Genomic DNA, 14901 nt, shown 5'->3' on the forward strand with positions numbered 1-14901 from the left:
AGTCTCACTCTGTTCCCCAGGCTAGAGTGCAATGGTGTGATCTCAGCTCACTGCAACCTCCGCCTCCCAGGTTCAAGCGATTCTCCTTGCTTCAGCCTCCCCAGTAGCTGGGATTATAGGTGCCTGCCACCACGCCCAGCTAATTTTTGTATTTTTAGTAGAGATGGGGTTTCGCCATGTTGGCCAGGCTGGTTTCGAACTCCTGACCTCAGGTGATCCACCCGCCTCGGCCTCCCAAAGTGTTGGGATTACAGGCGTGAGCCACCGTGCCTGGCCAGAGGGTGTTTGACTTTCTGATCATCCTCACAGATCTCCTTTTCAACTCTTCTATCTTCTCTCCTCTAGAAGTGAATTCCATTCTGGCTGTGATTCCAGCCTCTGGGTTACCCAGCCCCAATCAAGGTAGACAGAATCACACCATAATATTTCTGAAAATCAGCCTTTTAATCTAGTTGAACCCAATGAGTGGTGAAAGAACTAAAACATTTTTTCCCCTTGAGATTTTGATTATAAGAATAACAGGTCAGAGGTGTCTCTTCCATAGGAAACTGACATCCCCTATGTCCTCTGAGTTTTTTTTTTTTTTCAAAAAAATGCATAAAAGTAGAATTTCAACTCATGTGCATGCCACACATTTCCATCCCCACCCCACCCTGCCCCACCCTCTACAGGCACACATATTCACACACCAAAGGGACTCCTTTCTGTAACTGAGGAACAGAATGTAAAAAAAGAAATCCATCCAAGTGGCCACAGATACCAGAAATAGCCAAATGCATTTACACTCACAACATCAGTCAACTCATATGCACAAGGAGAAGCTTCTCCAATTGGAGCTTAGAGCCAAAAATTACAAATGGCAGAGACTTGAGCTATCCATAAGATAATTTTAAAAATCCTTCCACTGGACACTCCCCTTCATTACAAAAGTATGCAAACAATCTTGCTATAAATGGAAAACAGGCGTGTGGCTCTCTCCCTGGGATATGAGGGCATAGCTAAAATTCCCTGGGTGGAATTAATGCCTGGACCATTGCCCCTCCCTTTCAGGACAAAAGGGAAAGGATGAAGAGGAGCAGCAGGGTAGGGACCCACCTCAGGAGCAGGTGGGGCACCCTGGAGCTGCCCCAGGGGCTGGGAATGTGTTGGCATGTGACCAGCTGATGGGGGAGCACAGTGGCAAGTGGGCCAAGACTGGGTTGTAGAGAGACCCAAGTGCTCTGCCCCCATAGGGAGTCCAGAAGGTAGAGGTCCACGGACAGGACAGGGCTGGCCTGCTTTGTTCCTCCACCTAAGGCCTTGGGACTGATGGCGTCCGTCTGAGAGAGGCTGCACAATGATTTTAGGGTTGCAGGAAGGATGCTTCCCATCTGGACATAAGTGCACTAACCATGTCTATCTGGATCTCAAAAGATGACTTCCCCTTCACACAACCCCCACTCCCTACCACTGCAGATTCCAGCAGAGCGGTGGGAGGTCTTGGCAGTGGGAACCAGCCCCTTCACCAAGAAATGCTGTTGCCACACAGCACACAGGCTGAGGCACATTGGTGGGGGGTTCAGAGGAACAAGGAGAAGAGAGGAAGAGGAATCTGTGGCCCGCCTTGTGACTGGTGGGCAGATTCAAGTCTCTACCGCTGCTGCTGAGCAACTGGGCATCTGCGTCTTAGAAGAACAAGACAGGGGTGGGGGTAAAGGCTTGAGGCCTGGGCTCTAGGTTGGGCAGGAAGGGATGGGGCAGAAGTCAGGGTTCCATCTATAGTGACAAATTGTAGGGGTTTGCTGGGGAAGTACCATCTTTCGTGGAAGGTGCCGGGTGTATAAAGGAGTAGCTTGGTCCCAAAGCTGACAGCCCAGGTCTGGTGCCTCTGGGGCAGGTTGGCTGCCCAGGGGAGAAACCAAATCATTAGTGTGTCCACACAGTGGGGGCCACGAGATTGTCGAAGCCTGGCTGCGAGCTGATCGATATGCGTTCTGGGATATTCCCCTAAGAGGGAAGAGACTGCAGCTCTCCTAGGAGGGGTCCCCAAGATCCCTGGACTCCCCACCCCTTGCCTGACTCTACTCTTGGGGCTCCCCAGGGAAAGGGGAACTGCAACTTCAGGCAGTGTAATTTGTCTAAAATGAAACACGGGGAAAAGAGGTAGCTGCGAAACATCGAGCCATCCTCTACTTTCCCCCCACCTCCCACACACACTTTGGGACACAGCCAGATTTGAGGCCAGATTGAGGGCCAAAGGAGACAGGGCATTGGAGGCAAGGCTGGCGATGCCCAGAGTCCTCGGCTGTTAGGCTGGGTGCGGCGTCAATGCATCTTGCCCAGTTGGATCTTCTTCCAGGCCTCGGAGGCTGTGAAGATGCATGAGTCCAGAATGCCGGCGACGGTGAAGGTCCCGCCAATGATGGCACAGATCTGCAAGAGGGCAGGGGTGGGGTGGGAGTGTCAGAGGTCAGTGCTGGAGGATGCACCAGGCCAGACCCCTCCCACACCATGAGATGATGGGCTCTGCAAGGTAGACATTGCCCCGTTAAGCCCATAATGCCCATTACATAGTCACCAAGAGCCTGGCACATACTTAGGGCTCAAAGGAAACCAGTTGTTGGATGGTGGATTTAATAATAATAAAATAATTATCACCATTATGAGCTCCTTTAATTCCCATGTTCACCCTCTGAATGAGGAAGGCAGTTATTAGACCCATTTCACAGGGGAGGAAACCGAGGTTTATCAGGTAACTTGCCTAAGTTCACCACATAAGTAGCAGATGCAACTTGAACACAGGTACGTCTTAACCCTGGAGCCTGTGGTCTTAACCTCAACTCTGGATTTATCACATATTTACAATCCCATTTGCAGATGAAGGAAATGGAGGTTCTGAGAGGCAGTCCCAGGGGCCCAAGGTCACACAGCCAAGAAGTGGCATCCTGGGATTTGATGGGTAGTAAGCAAATTATCATATGAATAAATGCAAAATTATAACCAAGGCAAGTGCTACAAAGAAGAGAGAGGCTTTTGGTGCTACCAGAAAGCTTCTATTAGGGCAAGGTTTCTTTTTTTTTTTTTTTTTTTTTGAGACGGAGTCTCGCTCTGTAGCCCAGGCTGGAGTGCAGTGGCCGGATCTCAGCTCACTGCAAGCTCCGCCTCCCGGGTTCACGCCATTCTCCGGCCTCAGCCTCCCGAGTAGCTGGGACTACAGGCGCCTGCCACCTCGCCCGGCTATTTTTTGTATTTCTTAGTAGAGACGGGGTTTCACCGTGTTAGCCAGGATGGTCTCGATCTCCTGACCTCGTGATCCGCCCATCTCGGCCTCCCAAAGTGCTGGGATTACAGGCTTGAGCCACCGCGCCCGGCCGGCAAGGTTTCTAATGGCACCATTGACATTTGGGGCCAGAGAATTTTTTGCCACAGGGACTGCCCTTTGCAGTGAAGGATTTTAGCATCCCTGGCCTCTACTCAGGAGATGCCGGTCATCCCCCTTCCCCCATGCTGTGACAACCACAATGTCTCCAAACATTGCCAAATGTCCCCAGAGGTCAAAATTGCCGCGGGTTGAGAACAGCGGTAGCAGGGAGATAATGAATGTCACCTGTCACATCTGTACTTCATAACTGTCTGCCACATCATAATATACTAACCACCAGAAAATACACAATACTTACACAGCACCTTCCCAGTGAATCCCCAGCTCAACCCTAGGCGGTAGGTACTATTCTTAGACCTATTTCACAGCCAGGGAAACTGAGGCACAGAGACCCTGAATCCCTTGTCCAATGCCACGGCAAGTGGCTGAATAGGGGTTCAAAACTTTGGAGTCTTTGCTCTTTTTTTTTTTTTTTTTTTTTTGAGACGGAGTCTCGCTCTGTCCCCCAGGCTGGAGTGCAGTGGCCGGACCTCAGCTCACTGCAAGCTCCACCTCCCGGGTTCACGCCATTCTCCTGCCTCAGCCTCCCGAGTAGCTGGGACTACAGGCGCCCGCCACCGCTCCCGGCTAATTTTTGTATTTTTTTAGTAGAGACGGGGTTTCACGTGTTAGCCAGGATGGTCTCGATCTCCTGACCTCGTGATCCACCCACCTCGGCCTCCCAAAGTGCTGGGATTACAGGCTTGAGCCACCGCGCCCGGCCTGGAGTCTTTGCTCTTAATGTGACACCCTGCTGCTTCTCAGGCGCAAAACACCCACCTAATTGAATCACAAAGCTTTGCAGTGGTCAGGACACCATTTGGGACTAATGGAACTAATGTTATGTTTTACTCAAAATGTTATGGCCTACAAATTGCTTTCTGATGACTTCAGAGAATCAAAGCATGGATGATGGAAGACAACTGAAGTTCATAGAAGGTTTGCAAGGAAACTTACTGATTTGTAGGGACAAGATCTCACTCTGTCACCCAGGCTGCAGTGTAGTATGTGATCGTAGCTCACCGAAGACCCCAACTCCCGGGCTCAAGTCCTTCTCCTGCCTCAGCCTCCGGGGTAGCCAGGATGACAGGTGGTACCACCATGCCTGGCTAATTTTTTTAATTTTTAATTTGTAGAGGTGAGGTCTCGCTATGTTGCCCAGGCTGGTCTCCAACTCCTGGGCTCAAGTGATCCACCTGTCTCAGCCCCCCAAAGTGCTGGGATTACAGGCATGAACCACTGCTCCAGGCCTTGCAAGAAAACTTTAAACATATTTTCCTCTTCGGCATCTACTTTATGCCATTCATAAGAACCAACACCTCCTATCCTAGCAGCGGCTATAGGTCTCGGAGGAACAGAGTCCTACAGCCCACGAGGGAGATGGCTCTTCACCGAGTACCCATGGGGTACAGAGAGGGAAATAACCTGTCCGAGGTCACACAGTACATGTGGCACTCGCTCTTCCCCCCATGCCACATTTAAGGGGCATTTAAATGACCACAGGACTCAGAAGAAATAATCAGTTGTGTGGCCCCAGAGGCCATTAGCGGCCCCAGAGGCACCACAGGTGGACGGCCAGCCACTGACCCGCAACCTCTGGGGAACTCTGGGAGCCAAGAACACCTTAATAGATGAAGTGGTGCCCAGTGGTGGGAGGCCAGGAGACCCAGCAAAGGCGAGAGGGAAGTGCGAATCAAACCAGTGTTTATTTTTTAAAATGATATTTCCATGAGATGAGCTAAGCGGAGGCCTGTGAGGCCCAGGACGGACAGACCAGGTCTGTATGGATGGGTGGCAGGAAGCAGCTGGTCCTCCAGTAATAACAGCCCAGGAAACTGGAGCGGCCCCCCAGGGAGTGGAGAGGACCGGGGGGCGCTGGAGGGATTATGGTGAAGTGTTTTAAGTGGGCACGGCCCCTCCCTGCCGGCCTTAGAGCATGACGCAGGGGTACTTTTCAGGGAAGATGACGGCAGGGGAGCTGGTTTATTTCGGTAGAGTGGATCAGATGATGGGAGATTTTATACCACAAAACGCTTTTAGAGCTTGGATCAGAAGATAGGAAAATGTGACTTACGAGCAATGAAGCAAAAAATAAAAAATAACCACACACACACACACACACACACATCTGTATTCATCTACACACAATTTGGAACCCGAATGCTTATGACTCACAGACACCTGGCACTCAGTCTCAACTCTCCTTTCATGGGGCTGGCCCACACCAGAGGGAGACAATGTGTGTATTGAGGTACACAGGAAAGCACATCGCCTGAGGGGAAACTGAGGCCCTGGGGCATGGAAACTGCTATGCAACTGGCTCAGTCACAGGGTGAGTGACTGCAAGCCTGAAGGCTAAGGGGGAACCCTGAGGCAGACTCCCTCTGAGTATCTACTGATACTGGTCAGTGTGCCCCCATCACCCCGCATCTGTTGAAGGGGCTGGTCACTGTTCACTTGAGGAGGTGAAGGGAGGGGAAATCCTGACACATTCTGCGGGGCTTTCCTCAAAGCTGAGAGAACTCAGCCAGCACAGTGGCTCATGCCTGTAATCTCAGCACTTTGGGAGATGGAAAGATGGCTTGAGTCCAGGAGCTTGAGCCCAGCCTGGGCAAAACAGTGAGATCCCCATCTCTACAAAAAATAAAAACAAATTGGCCAGGTATGGTGGCTGTGGTCCCAGCTACTCTGGAGGCTGAGGCCTGAGGATCATTTGAGCCCAGGTCAAGCCTGCTGTGAGCTATGACTGCACCACTGCACTCCAGCCTAGGTGACAGAGCAAGATCATGTTTTTTTTTCTTTTTGAGATTGAGTCTCACTCTTGTCACCCAGATTGGAGGTGATCTTGGCTGACTGCAACCTCTGCTCCAGAGTTCAAGAGATACTCCTGCCTCAGCCTCCCAAGTAGCTGGGATTACAGGTGCCCGTCACCATGCCCAGCTAATTTTTGCATTTTTAGTAGAGATGGGGTTTCACCATGTTGGCCAGGATAGTCTCAAATCCCTGACTTCAACTGATCTGCCCGCCTCGGCCTCCCAAAGTGCTGGGATTACAGGTGTCAGCCACCATGCCTGGTCCCGTGACTTAAAACAAACAAACAAAAAATGCTGAGAGAACTCTAGCGGCCAGGCCCACATTGCCACGGCCCTGCTTTCATTATTTTCTCTCTCATCCCTCAGGCCTCCCCAGCACACTGGCAGTCAGTAGGAGGTGACTGGCATGAGGTGACGTAGTCACAGGAGAGGGTTCTGGCCCTCCCAGGAGTGGCACTTCCTGGATTCCGACATGGAAAGATTCAGAAATGTCCAGCGCCAGGGCGTTCCCACACCTGAACCCGCTCAGGGAAGTGGCTGGTCATGGCTGTCCCTGTCTTAGAAGGTCACCATGCCTGCTGGAACATGGGGAGATGCAGCCACGAGGCTGTGCCAGGCGGTGTGTCTGCCTTGGAATTCAGGCCCTACATGGGCGGCGGCAAGATGACAGGCTTTGCCATTGAGGATTCCTGGGATGATGTGGGAACAATGGGATCTAACAGCAGATATTCTGAAGCTGGAGGAGATGCTGGCGGGATCTCAGGAACTCATGAAGGGGAGGGCAGGGGTGCCACTGGCAGGAGGGAAGACAGTGATTGGCATGTCCCTGGGCTGTGGGGACGGGGCCTGGGAGGAACACTAATGAATTAAAATGAAAACAAAGCAAACTGCAGTCCTGACACTTAGTTCCCACAGCCTGTTGTTGTTCACACAGAGAAACGAGGCCTCTCCAGGGGAGCCCAGGGCAAAGCTGGGGCTGGGAGGTGTGTACCTCCCTGTTGGACATGGTGAGGGTGGCGCGAGGTGAGGGTTGGGGAGTCCACCCGGCTTTCCTGTCGTGGCAGCAGAGAGCACCCAGCCTTTGGAGGCTGCATCGTGGCATCACTTGCTAATTCTAGCCGTGGGAAAGCCTTTATGGGCCTCAGTTTCTTCATCTATAAAACAGGAAAGCCAGCTGGGTGCAGTGGCTCATGCCTGCAATCCCAGCACTTTGGGAGACCAAGGTAGGAGGATCATGTGAACTCAGGAGATTGCGACCAGCCTGGTCACATGGTGAAACCTGTTTCTACCAAAAACACAAAAATTAGCTGGGCATGGTGGCAGGCGCCTGTAATCCCAGCTACTCAGGAAGCTGATGTATGAGAATTGCTTGAACCCGGGAAGTGGAGGTTGCAGTGAGTCGAGATTCAGCCACTGCACTCCGGCCGAGGTGACAGAGCAAGACTGTTGCCAAAATAAATAAATACATAAATAAAAACAAAAATAAAACGGGAAAACCCCTGCTGCTCTGCTGACAACACACCTGGGGCACCTCGCACTTGGATGTTCAGTAAACGACACCTGATCTGATCTTTCAGTTCACTGGAAGGCTCTAACCTTGTGGTTAAGATATGGAATTTTCTAAACCCGAGACCCACTCAACCAGAAAAATCAGTAAAATACTACTTATTCCCCAGAGCACGCCTTTGGGTCTCAACTTCCGTTCTCTCTCTGGCACTTTTAGCAGAGGGCAGGATGAGTCATACAAGAACAGGACAGCAAGAGTGTCCCAGGCACCACGGGCAGATTCTTTGTGGCTACCGGGGGCCCACACACTCTAAGGGCCCTCTGAAGTTGCCCAGCAACCCATTCAACAGATCGGGTAGCTGAGGCCTAGACAGGGTGTCCTCAGGTGAGTGCCAAGATGTATTTGTGATGAAGAACATCCCTGTGGGGCAAAGCACCTTAGGCCAGAAGTGGGTTCCATCCTCTGGCCAGTGAGGGAGCTCCCTAAATCTCACCACCTCAAGTCTATCGGGAAAACTCTCATTTTCCTGAATGCCCAAGGGAGAGAAGATAGCAGACACAACGGACCACATGGGAGGTGCACAAGACGCGTTTGTTGAATAAGTAAAGGAGTGAGTGAAAGAATGAGGAGCAGATGGGTGGGTTCCAGAGTGAGGGAATGAATGACCTGCTGAGGAAAGGGACAGAGTTCCACACCCAAGGCAGGGGCAAAGGTGACTTGCTCAGGGGAGTCAGTCGGGGGCGTGGGGAAGGCAGTGCTGATGAAAAGGTGGGCCTGGAGGGGGAGACCCCGGACGGGGCAGGCAGGAGGTGCCCCTCTCCACTAAGTTGCTGCGCCTGGAGACCCTGCACCTGGAAAGCGATGCCATGGAGGGCCTGGGCTTTGGAGGCTGGCAGAACTGGCTTGGACCCCTCCCATCCATGTGCTCTTGTGCCACCCTAGCTCCCGGTGCCTGTTTTGTGGCTTTTTAAAATGGGAAGACTGGCCGGCCATGGTGGTTCGTGCCTGTAACCCCAGCACTTCGGGAGGCCGAGGAGGGTGGATCACCTGAGGTTGGGAGTTCGAGACCAGCCTGGCCAACATGGTGAAACCCTGTCTCTACTAAAAGTACAAAACTTAGCCGAGCATGGTGGCAGGTGCCTGTAATCCTAGCTACTCAGGAGGCTTAAACTCGGGAGGTGGAGGTTGCAGTGAGCCGAGATCACGCCACTGCACTCCAGCCTGGGCAATAAGAGTGAAACTCTGTCTCAAAAAAAAAAAAAAAAAAAAAAAGGGAAGGCTTAAACCCTAGGACTGTGGTGGCATTGACTGAGAGTGGCTTGGTCCCTTGCCGCTGCCATGCTCTTGTATCTCCCAACCCGGCCTCAAGGCTTGGGGACAACCTGGGGCGGGGTCTTCCCTGTAGGGGATGAGGAAGCAGGGCCGCTGAGCCAGGAAGGGCCACCTCGGCCAGTGCACGCACCACTGCTCTGGGCAGCAGCCACAGCTCCAGAAACAGAAACAAGGCCAGTTCAATACCTGGGCCCCAGTGAGTCTGAGGGCAGTGCAGGAAGTGGCATTCATCAGACGTCATCCGATAATGCCCCTCTGTGCCCACCAGCAACTTCCTCCCAGGGGCCCTCAGCTTCTTGGCCTCCCACTGTGACTAGAATGAAGTCAGCTTGTCTACCTTTAAAAGAGGTGCATGTGTGTTTCCCTTACATTTTCATTATGGTTCTTAATTCCTTATGGGAAGGATGTGTTAGCCACACTGGAGGGGGAGCTAAATGCCTGTTTTTCCACCAGCACAAACGCCTTCCCAGTGCATTAGTACTCCCCTCCCCATTACTCTCCCATAGCGTGCAGTGGAGAAGCACCACACACACCGCCGTGGGAGGTGAGATTGTGGGCTTTGGATTAGACATTCCTGGGGTCCAATCCCAGCTCTGTGGCCCTGGCCGGGAAAGCCAGTTTACCTCTCTGAGCCTCAGTTTCCCCCATCTGTAGAATGGGGCCCACTGCAGGGACTGAGATGACACTGTCCAGCTGCCTGCTGCACCCTAAGCGCCCAGGAACTGTTCAGTCACTTTCCTTGTTCAGTCAGCACTGCTTTAAAAGCGTGTGGAGGAAGCGCGGCATGAGGAAATAAATAATGAATTGGAGTCTCATCAGGCTCCAGCAGCGGCAGACAGGCTGGAGCCAGGGATGAGAACGCCAAAGTCGCGGAGGAGGCAGAGGCTGGGGGTGTAGTCGTGGAAGGGAAGTGGTTGACTGGGCCCTGGAAAGGCTGGGAATGGGGGAGGAGAGGGTGTGGTATCAGGCCTTCCAAAGCTCCGGGGGCCTCGGGAGAGTAAAGGCCTCCCCCTGACATGTTCACAATTCCTATGGGCTGCAAAATACCCACCCACCCCACCTCGAAAGAACCTCACTTTGGTTGAGCACCTCTTATGTGCTGGGTCTGAGATGGCACCTTCTCCTCTTTTCTCATTCAATCCTTGCCACTGCTAGGTGACCCTCATTTCACAGACAAGGACACAGAAGGTCAGAGAGGGAATGACTTGTCCACGGTCACAGGGCTACCGAGTAAGCAAGGATCACTATTGGGAGGCTGCCAAGGGCCTGCTTTTTCTCTTAGCCCACCTTGCCCCATTCCCAGCCAGAAGACTCTTCCTAGCCCCTCTCTTCATGTACAGATAGCTTCCATGCAGGGAATCTGTCTTCTCAATTCTGTCAAGGTTTACGTACCAAATTTCCTGACGTAAGGGATCCCCGTCAGCAAGGGCTGTGAAGTAAGAAGCTGTGCATCTATAAAAACCAGCCTGGTGTGCAAAATGGAGCCCACTCGGTCTCATGTTCCTCTTCCGCCTCCGAACCTGCTCTGGGAGCGCGCGCGCCAGGAGGCCCCTGTCGGTGTGCAGACCCAGTTTGGAGCAATCTGTTTCTGGAACACAACCTTCTTGAAGATCTAGTTCAGCTCGGAATACCACGGAAGGATCTGAACTGAAGCGTTTCGCACATTTCCAGATCTGAATCACCAAGCTCCTAATATGGGTTCTGTTCTGTCCCTTGGAGAACAGAAATCGTCTTGGTGGGGGGTGTACCAAGGCGTACAACTCTCCTTCTATTTGCTCACTGTTTGACACCTATTTATTCCCACATTGACGCACTGGATCTAGAGATCAGCGATGACTAAACCTGGCTTTGTTGGAGCTCATGGTCCAAGGAAGGGCGACACTGAGGGAACTCTGAGCAGGGTAGTGGGGGCAGAGAGCAGAGAACCGAGGCTGCATATGGGAGCTCTGAAGGCTGTCCTGCCACTCCAGGGCCAAGACGGTCATTTTTCCAACTCACATCATCTTAGTGGGTAGAACCTTCTCAGTTTGAAGTTTGTCTCTTGTCAATTCTTCTTTTTTTTTTTTTTTTTGAGATGGAGTCTTGCTCTGTCACCCACGCTGGAGTGCAATGGCACGATCTCAGCTCACTGCAACCTCCGTCTCCCTGGTTCAAGCGATTCTCCTGCCTCAGCCTCCCAGGTAGCTGGGATTACAGGTGCGTACCACCATGCTTGGCTAATTTTTGTATTTTTAGTAGAGACAGGGTTTCACCATGTTAGTTAGGTTGGTCTTGAACTCCCGACCTCATGATCCACCCTCCTCGGCCTTCCAAAGTGCTGAAATTATAGGCGTAAGCCACCGAGCCCAGCCTTGTCAATTCTTCTTAACGCCCACTGCCCTCTTTCCTGCCCCAGCCCTTGCTGCCTTAGTTTCTGGCAAATGTTTGCAGAAGCCTAAACAGATGAACAAAAGGTATCAGATATGGGGAGGAAAACGTGCAAACTATCAGCCAATCTGCCTCAGATGGATGATGGCTTTTTTAATGGTTTGTATGTGTGAAGCTGTGATTTCACCTTGCATATTCACAATAAAATAAAACTTTGTTTCCTGCTCTAATATTTCTTCCTGATTCCCAGGATGAAAGTCACTGTATCAAATGATCCTGGGGTCTGTCCTACCAGGAGTTCTATGACTTCTGGGGGCTTTGTTGCTGCAACACCCCTGACAGCCCTTGTTTTGGAAGACAGAGTCTCCTGAGACAGTGCTGGGGGTAGGGGATGTTGCAGAGGCAGGCACTGGGGTCACGTTCGAGCCTTGCCATTTGCTGGCTGTGTGTTCTTGGATGAGTTTTTTCACCTCTCTGAGCCTCAGTTTAATCCATTTATAAAAGAGGAACAAAATCATCTACCTTGAGGGGTTGCTGGGAGGGTTAAAGGAGGTAACTATGTAATTACCTGGCACATAGTAGGTGCTTAATAGGGGTAGCTATATGATCACTTTTTCCCCTCATCCTGTCTGGCTAGGGAAAATATGATCTTTTTTTTTTTTCTTTTTTGAGACAAGGCTGGAGTGCAGTGGCATGATCTTGGCTCACTGCAGCCTCCACCTCCCAGGTATAAGTGATTCTCCTGCCTCAGCCTCCACAGTAGCTGGGACTACAGGCATGCACCACCACACCTGGCTAATTGTTTGTATTTTTAGTAGAGACAAGGTTTCGCCATGTTGGCCCAGCTAGTCTTGAACTCCTAGCCTCAGGCGATCTGCCCACCTTGGCCTCCCAAAGTGCTGGAATTACAGGTGTGAGCCACTGCGCCCGGCTGAAAATATGATCACTTCTTTAGGCAGCTGCCCCTTACACATTTCTGAGCACCTGTGTCCAGGCCAGGCCCTTCACTGGATGCTAGGGACACAGGTAAGTCAGACCTGGAGGTCATCATCAGGCCTGGCAACCAGGCAGGGCAATCTGAAGTCTGGGGGATTAGTCCCCTGGTTAGAAAGCATGAAGGAGGGCAGCAGAGAGGAACGTCTGTGGGTGGGGCTCCCTGTAGCAACTCTCCCTCATACCCAAGTTAAGCCCTGGCCAAGGGTCCTGAGCACCACTCGAGTTAAGTGAGCTGCACAAATCTTCAAGAATGATAAGTTTTGAGTAGCACGCAACGGGAGGGTGTCATCGCCATCCGGTACTTCTTGGTGGGCAAAAACCATCCCAGCCATACTGGCCCAACTGGCACTTTGTTTAATGGACTTCTGGCTGTTCCTCCAAAATAAAATCAACCACGCAAGGAAAGAGATCTGACACCTCTGAAGCCATCCAGTCTGTCACCACAACCCACTTGAATGCAATCTCAATCTCAAAAAGGGAGCTTCAGCAAGTGGCAGGGGACAAATGTGTTGTGTGGGAGGGGAGCACTTTGGAGGGGATTAGTTGCATGTCGTCAAATATGATCTGTTTACTCCCTTAGCACTGGAATGTTCTGACAGAGCACAGAACATCGCTGTGAGCAAGGTGCCCCACGTGCCGAGAGAGGAGCTCCAGGAAGCCTGGTCAAAGACTTCCAGGAGGAAAAACTGTTTAGGCTGGGGATAAACAAGCCCTTTCGGGACAATGAGACCCTGCGGGGGCAACCTGGGAGCAGCCAGGTACTTAACACTTGGCCATGCATCTGGGAGGCTCCACCTGCCTCTACCCTCCCTCCCTCCAGCCCACCCACAGCTGCCTCCCAGCCCCGCAGCCGCCACATGACGACATCCTGACCTAAGCCCCTCTTCGTCTCCAGCCCCTCTAAGGAGCTATTTGCAGAGGCCCCCATTTGCCGTTTAGGGGCTTTGCACGCAAGTGTTTGATTTTAAAAAGAGAGAAAGAGAAGCCACAGCAGGTGCCTCCACTTCCATCCCGGCCCCACCCCACCCTCCGAGGGCTCCCAGGGATCTTTGTGCCGTGTGTGTATGTGTGTGTCTGAGTGCTGGCGTCATCTCCACATCTGCTGCCCTGTGACAAGGGCCTTTGAAGCTCCACAATGACGCCATCTGCCAGGCACAGCCGGCCGGCTGGCTCCTTCAGAGCTGACCCCACGGTTACCATGGCAACCAAGGTGGTGGCACGGGGCCTTCAGAAGAACCACCAGTCTAATGATGTCAGGAGGTTCCCTGCAGCAGTGTGGTCCACGAGCCCGGGGCTTTGTCAGCCCATGCTTGAGCAGAGGTGGGTGGGGCAGAGATGGAGGACAGGCTGGTGGCCAAGGACAGGAAGAGAAAAAGGAATCATGGAGGCATTGGGTCTCTGACAAAGGAAGCGTCTTCCCTGTGGCTTCTGGGAGCCTCCTGCTCTCAGAAAGTCAGTGGCTCACTGGGGAGTCTGTCACCTGCCAAAGGGGGTGGCACGGCCTGCATAGGACACGTTACACTGGGCACCTCTGCGCATAGTATTCCCTTTCCCAGGGCCCTTTCTCCTCAGCTCAAGGCCCATCACAGGATTCCCTTCTTGGAGCTTCCCAAACAAAGGGGATGGCGCCCTCTCGTTTGCCTGCAGTGTCAGGCACACATCTCCACTACAGCCCCGTCAATGCTCCCTGCGCTCACTCATCTGCTCCGCCAGCGGGGTCTCCTTGAAGGCAGGGACTGTGTATGATTCAGCTAACCCTGGTGCCTGCTACAGAGGTCGGCACATGGTGAATTCTAGCAAATGTTAAATGAATAAATGAAGTCCCTTCATTTCTCAGCCACTTGCCAAGTGATTTCTTTTCTTTTCTTTTCTTTTTTTTTTTTTGAGATGGAGTCTCATTCTGTCCAGACTGGAGTACAGTGGCGTGATCTTGGCTCACTGCAATCTCTGTCTGCCAGGTTCAAGCAATTCTCCTGCCTCAGCCTCCCGAGTAGCTGGGACGACAAGCATGCAACACCATGCCCGGCTAATTTTGTATATTTTCAGTGGACATGGGGTTTCACAATGCTGGTCAGGCTGGTCTCGAACTCCTGACCTGGTGATCCACCTACTTCGGCCTCCCAAAGTGCTGGGATTACAGGTGTGAGCCACCGCACCCGGCCAATTTATTATTATTTTGTGAGACAGAGTCTCGCTCTGGCACCAGGCTGGAATACAGTGGCATGATCTTGGCTCACTGCAACATCCGTTTTCTGGGTTCAAGTGATTCTCCTTCCTCAGCCTCCCAAGTAGCTGGGACTACAAATGCCTACCCCCATGCCTGGCTAATTTTTGTATTTTCAGTAGAGATGAGGTTTTGCGATGTTGACCAGGCTGGTCTTGAACTCCTGACCTCAAGTGATCCCTCTGCCTCAGCCTCCCAAAGTGCTGAGATTACAGGCATAAGCCGCTATGCCCGGCCATTACCAGGTGATTTTTAATGCCCA

General features: G+C 52.2%; 1 protein-coding gene across 3 annotated transcripts in view; it reads right to left on the reverse strand.

Moving 5' to 3' along the window:
- Positions 1-423: 423 nt before the first annotated feature.
- The window catches only part of LOC105480882 (endoplasmic reticulum-golgi intermediate compartment 1), a 121573-nt gene continuing 107095 nt past the window's right edge, over positions 424-14901 (reverse strand). For 2 of the 3 annotated variants that reach the window (XM_011740076.3, XM_011740077.2), the window contains exon 10: positions 1226-2412. In XM_011740076.3, coding sequence (XP_011738378.1) covers positions 2305-2412 — 108 coding nt within the window. In that variant the 3' untranslated portion in view covers positions 1226-2304. Of the gene's footprint in view, positions 2413-14901 lie in introns of all 3 variants that reach the window. The other variant, XM_011740082.2, reaches the window with a different exon arrangement.

Source organism: Macaca nemestrina, chromosome 6 (assembly GCF_043159975.1).
Source record: "Macaca nemestrina isolate mMacNem1 chromosome 6, mMacNem.hap1, whole genome shotgun sequence".
NCBI classification, from domain to species: domain Eukaryota; kingdom Metazoa; phylum Chordata; class Mammalia; order Primates; family Cercopithecidae; genus Macaca; species Macaca nemestrina.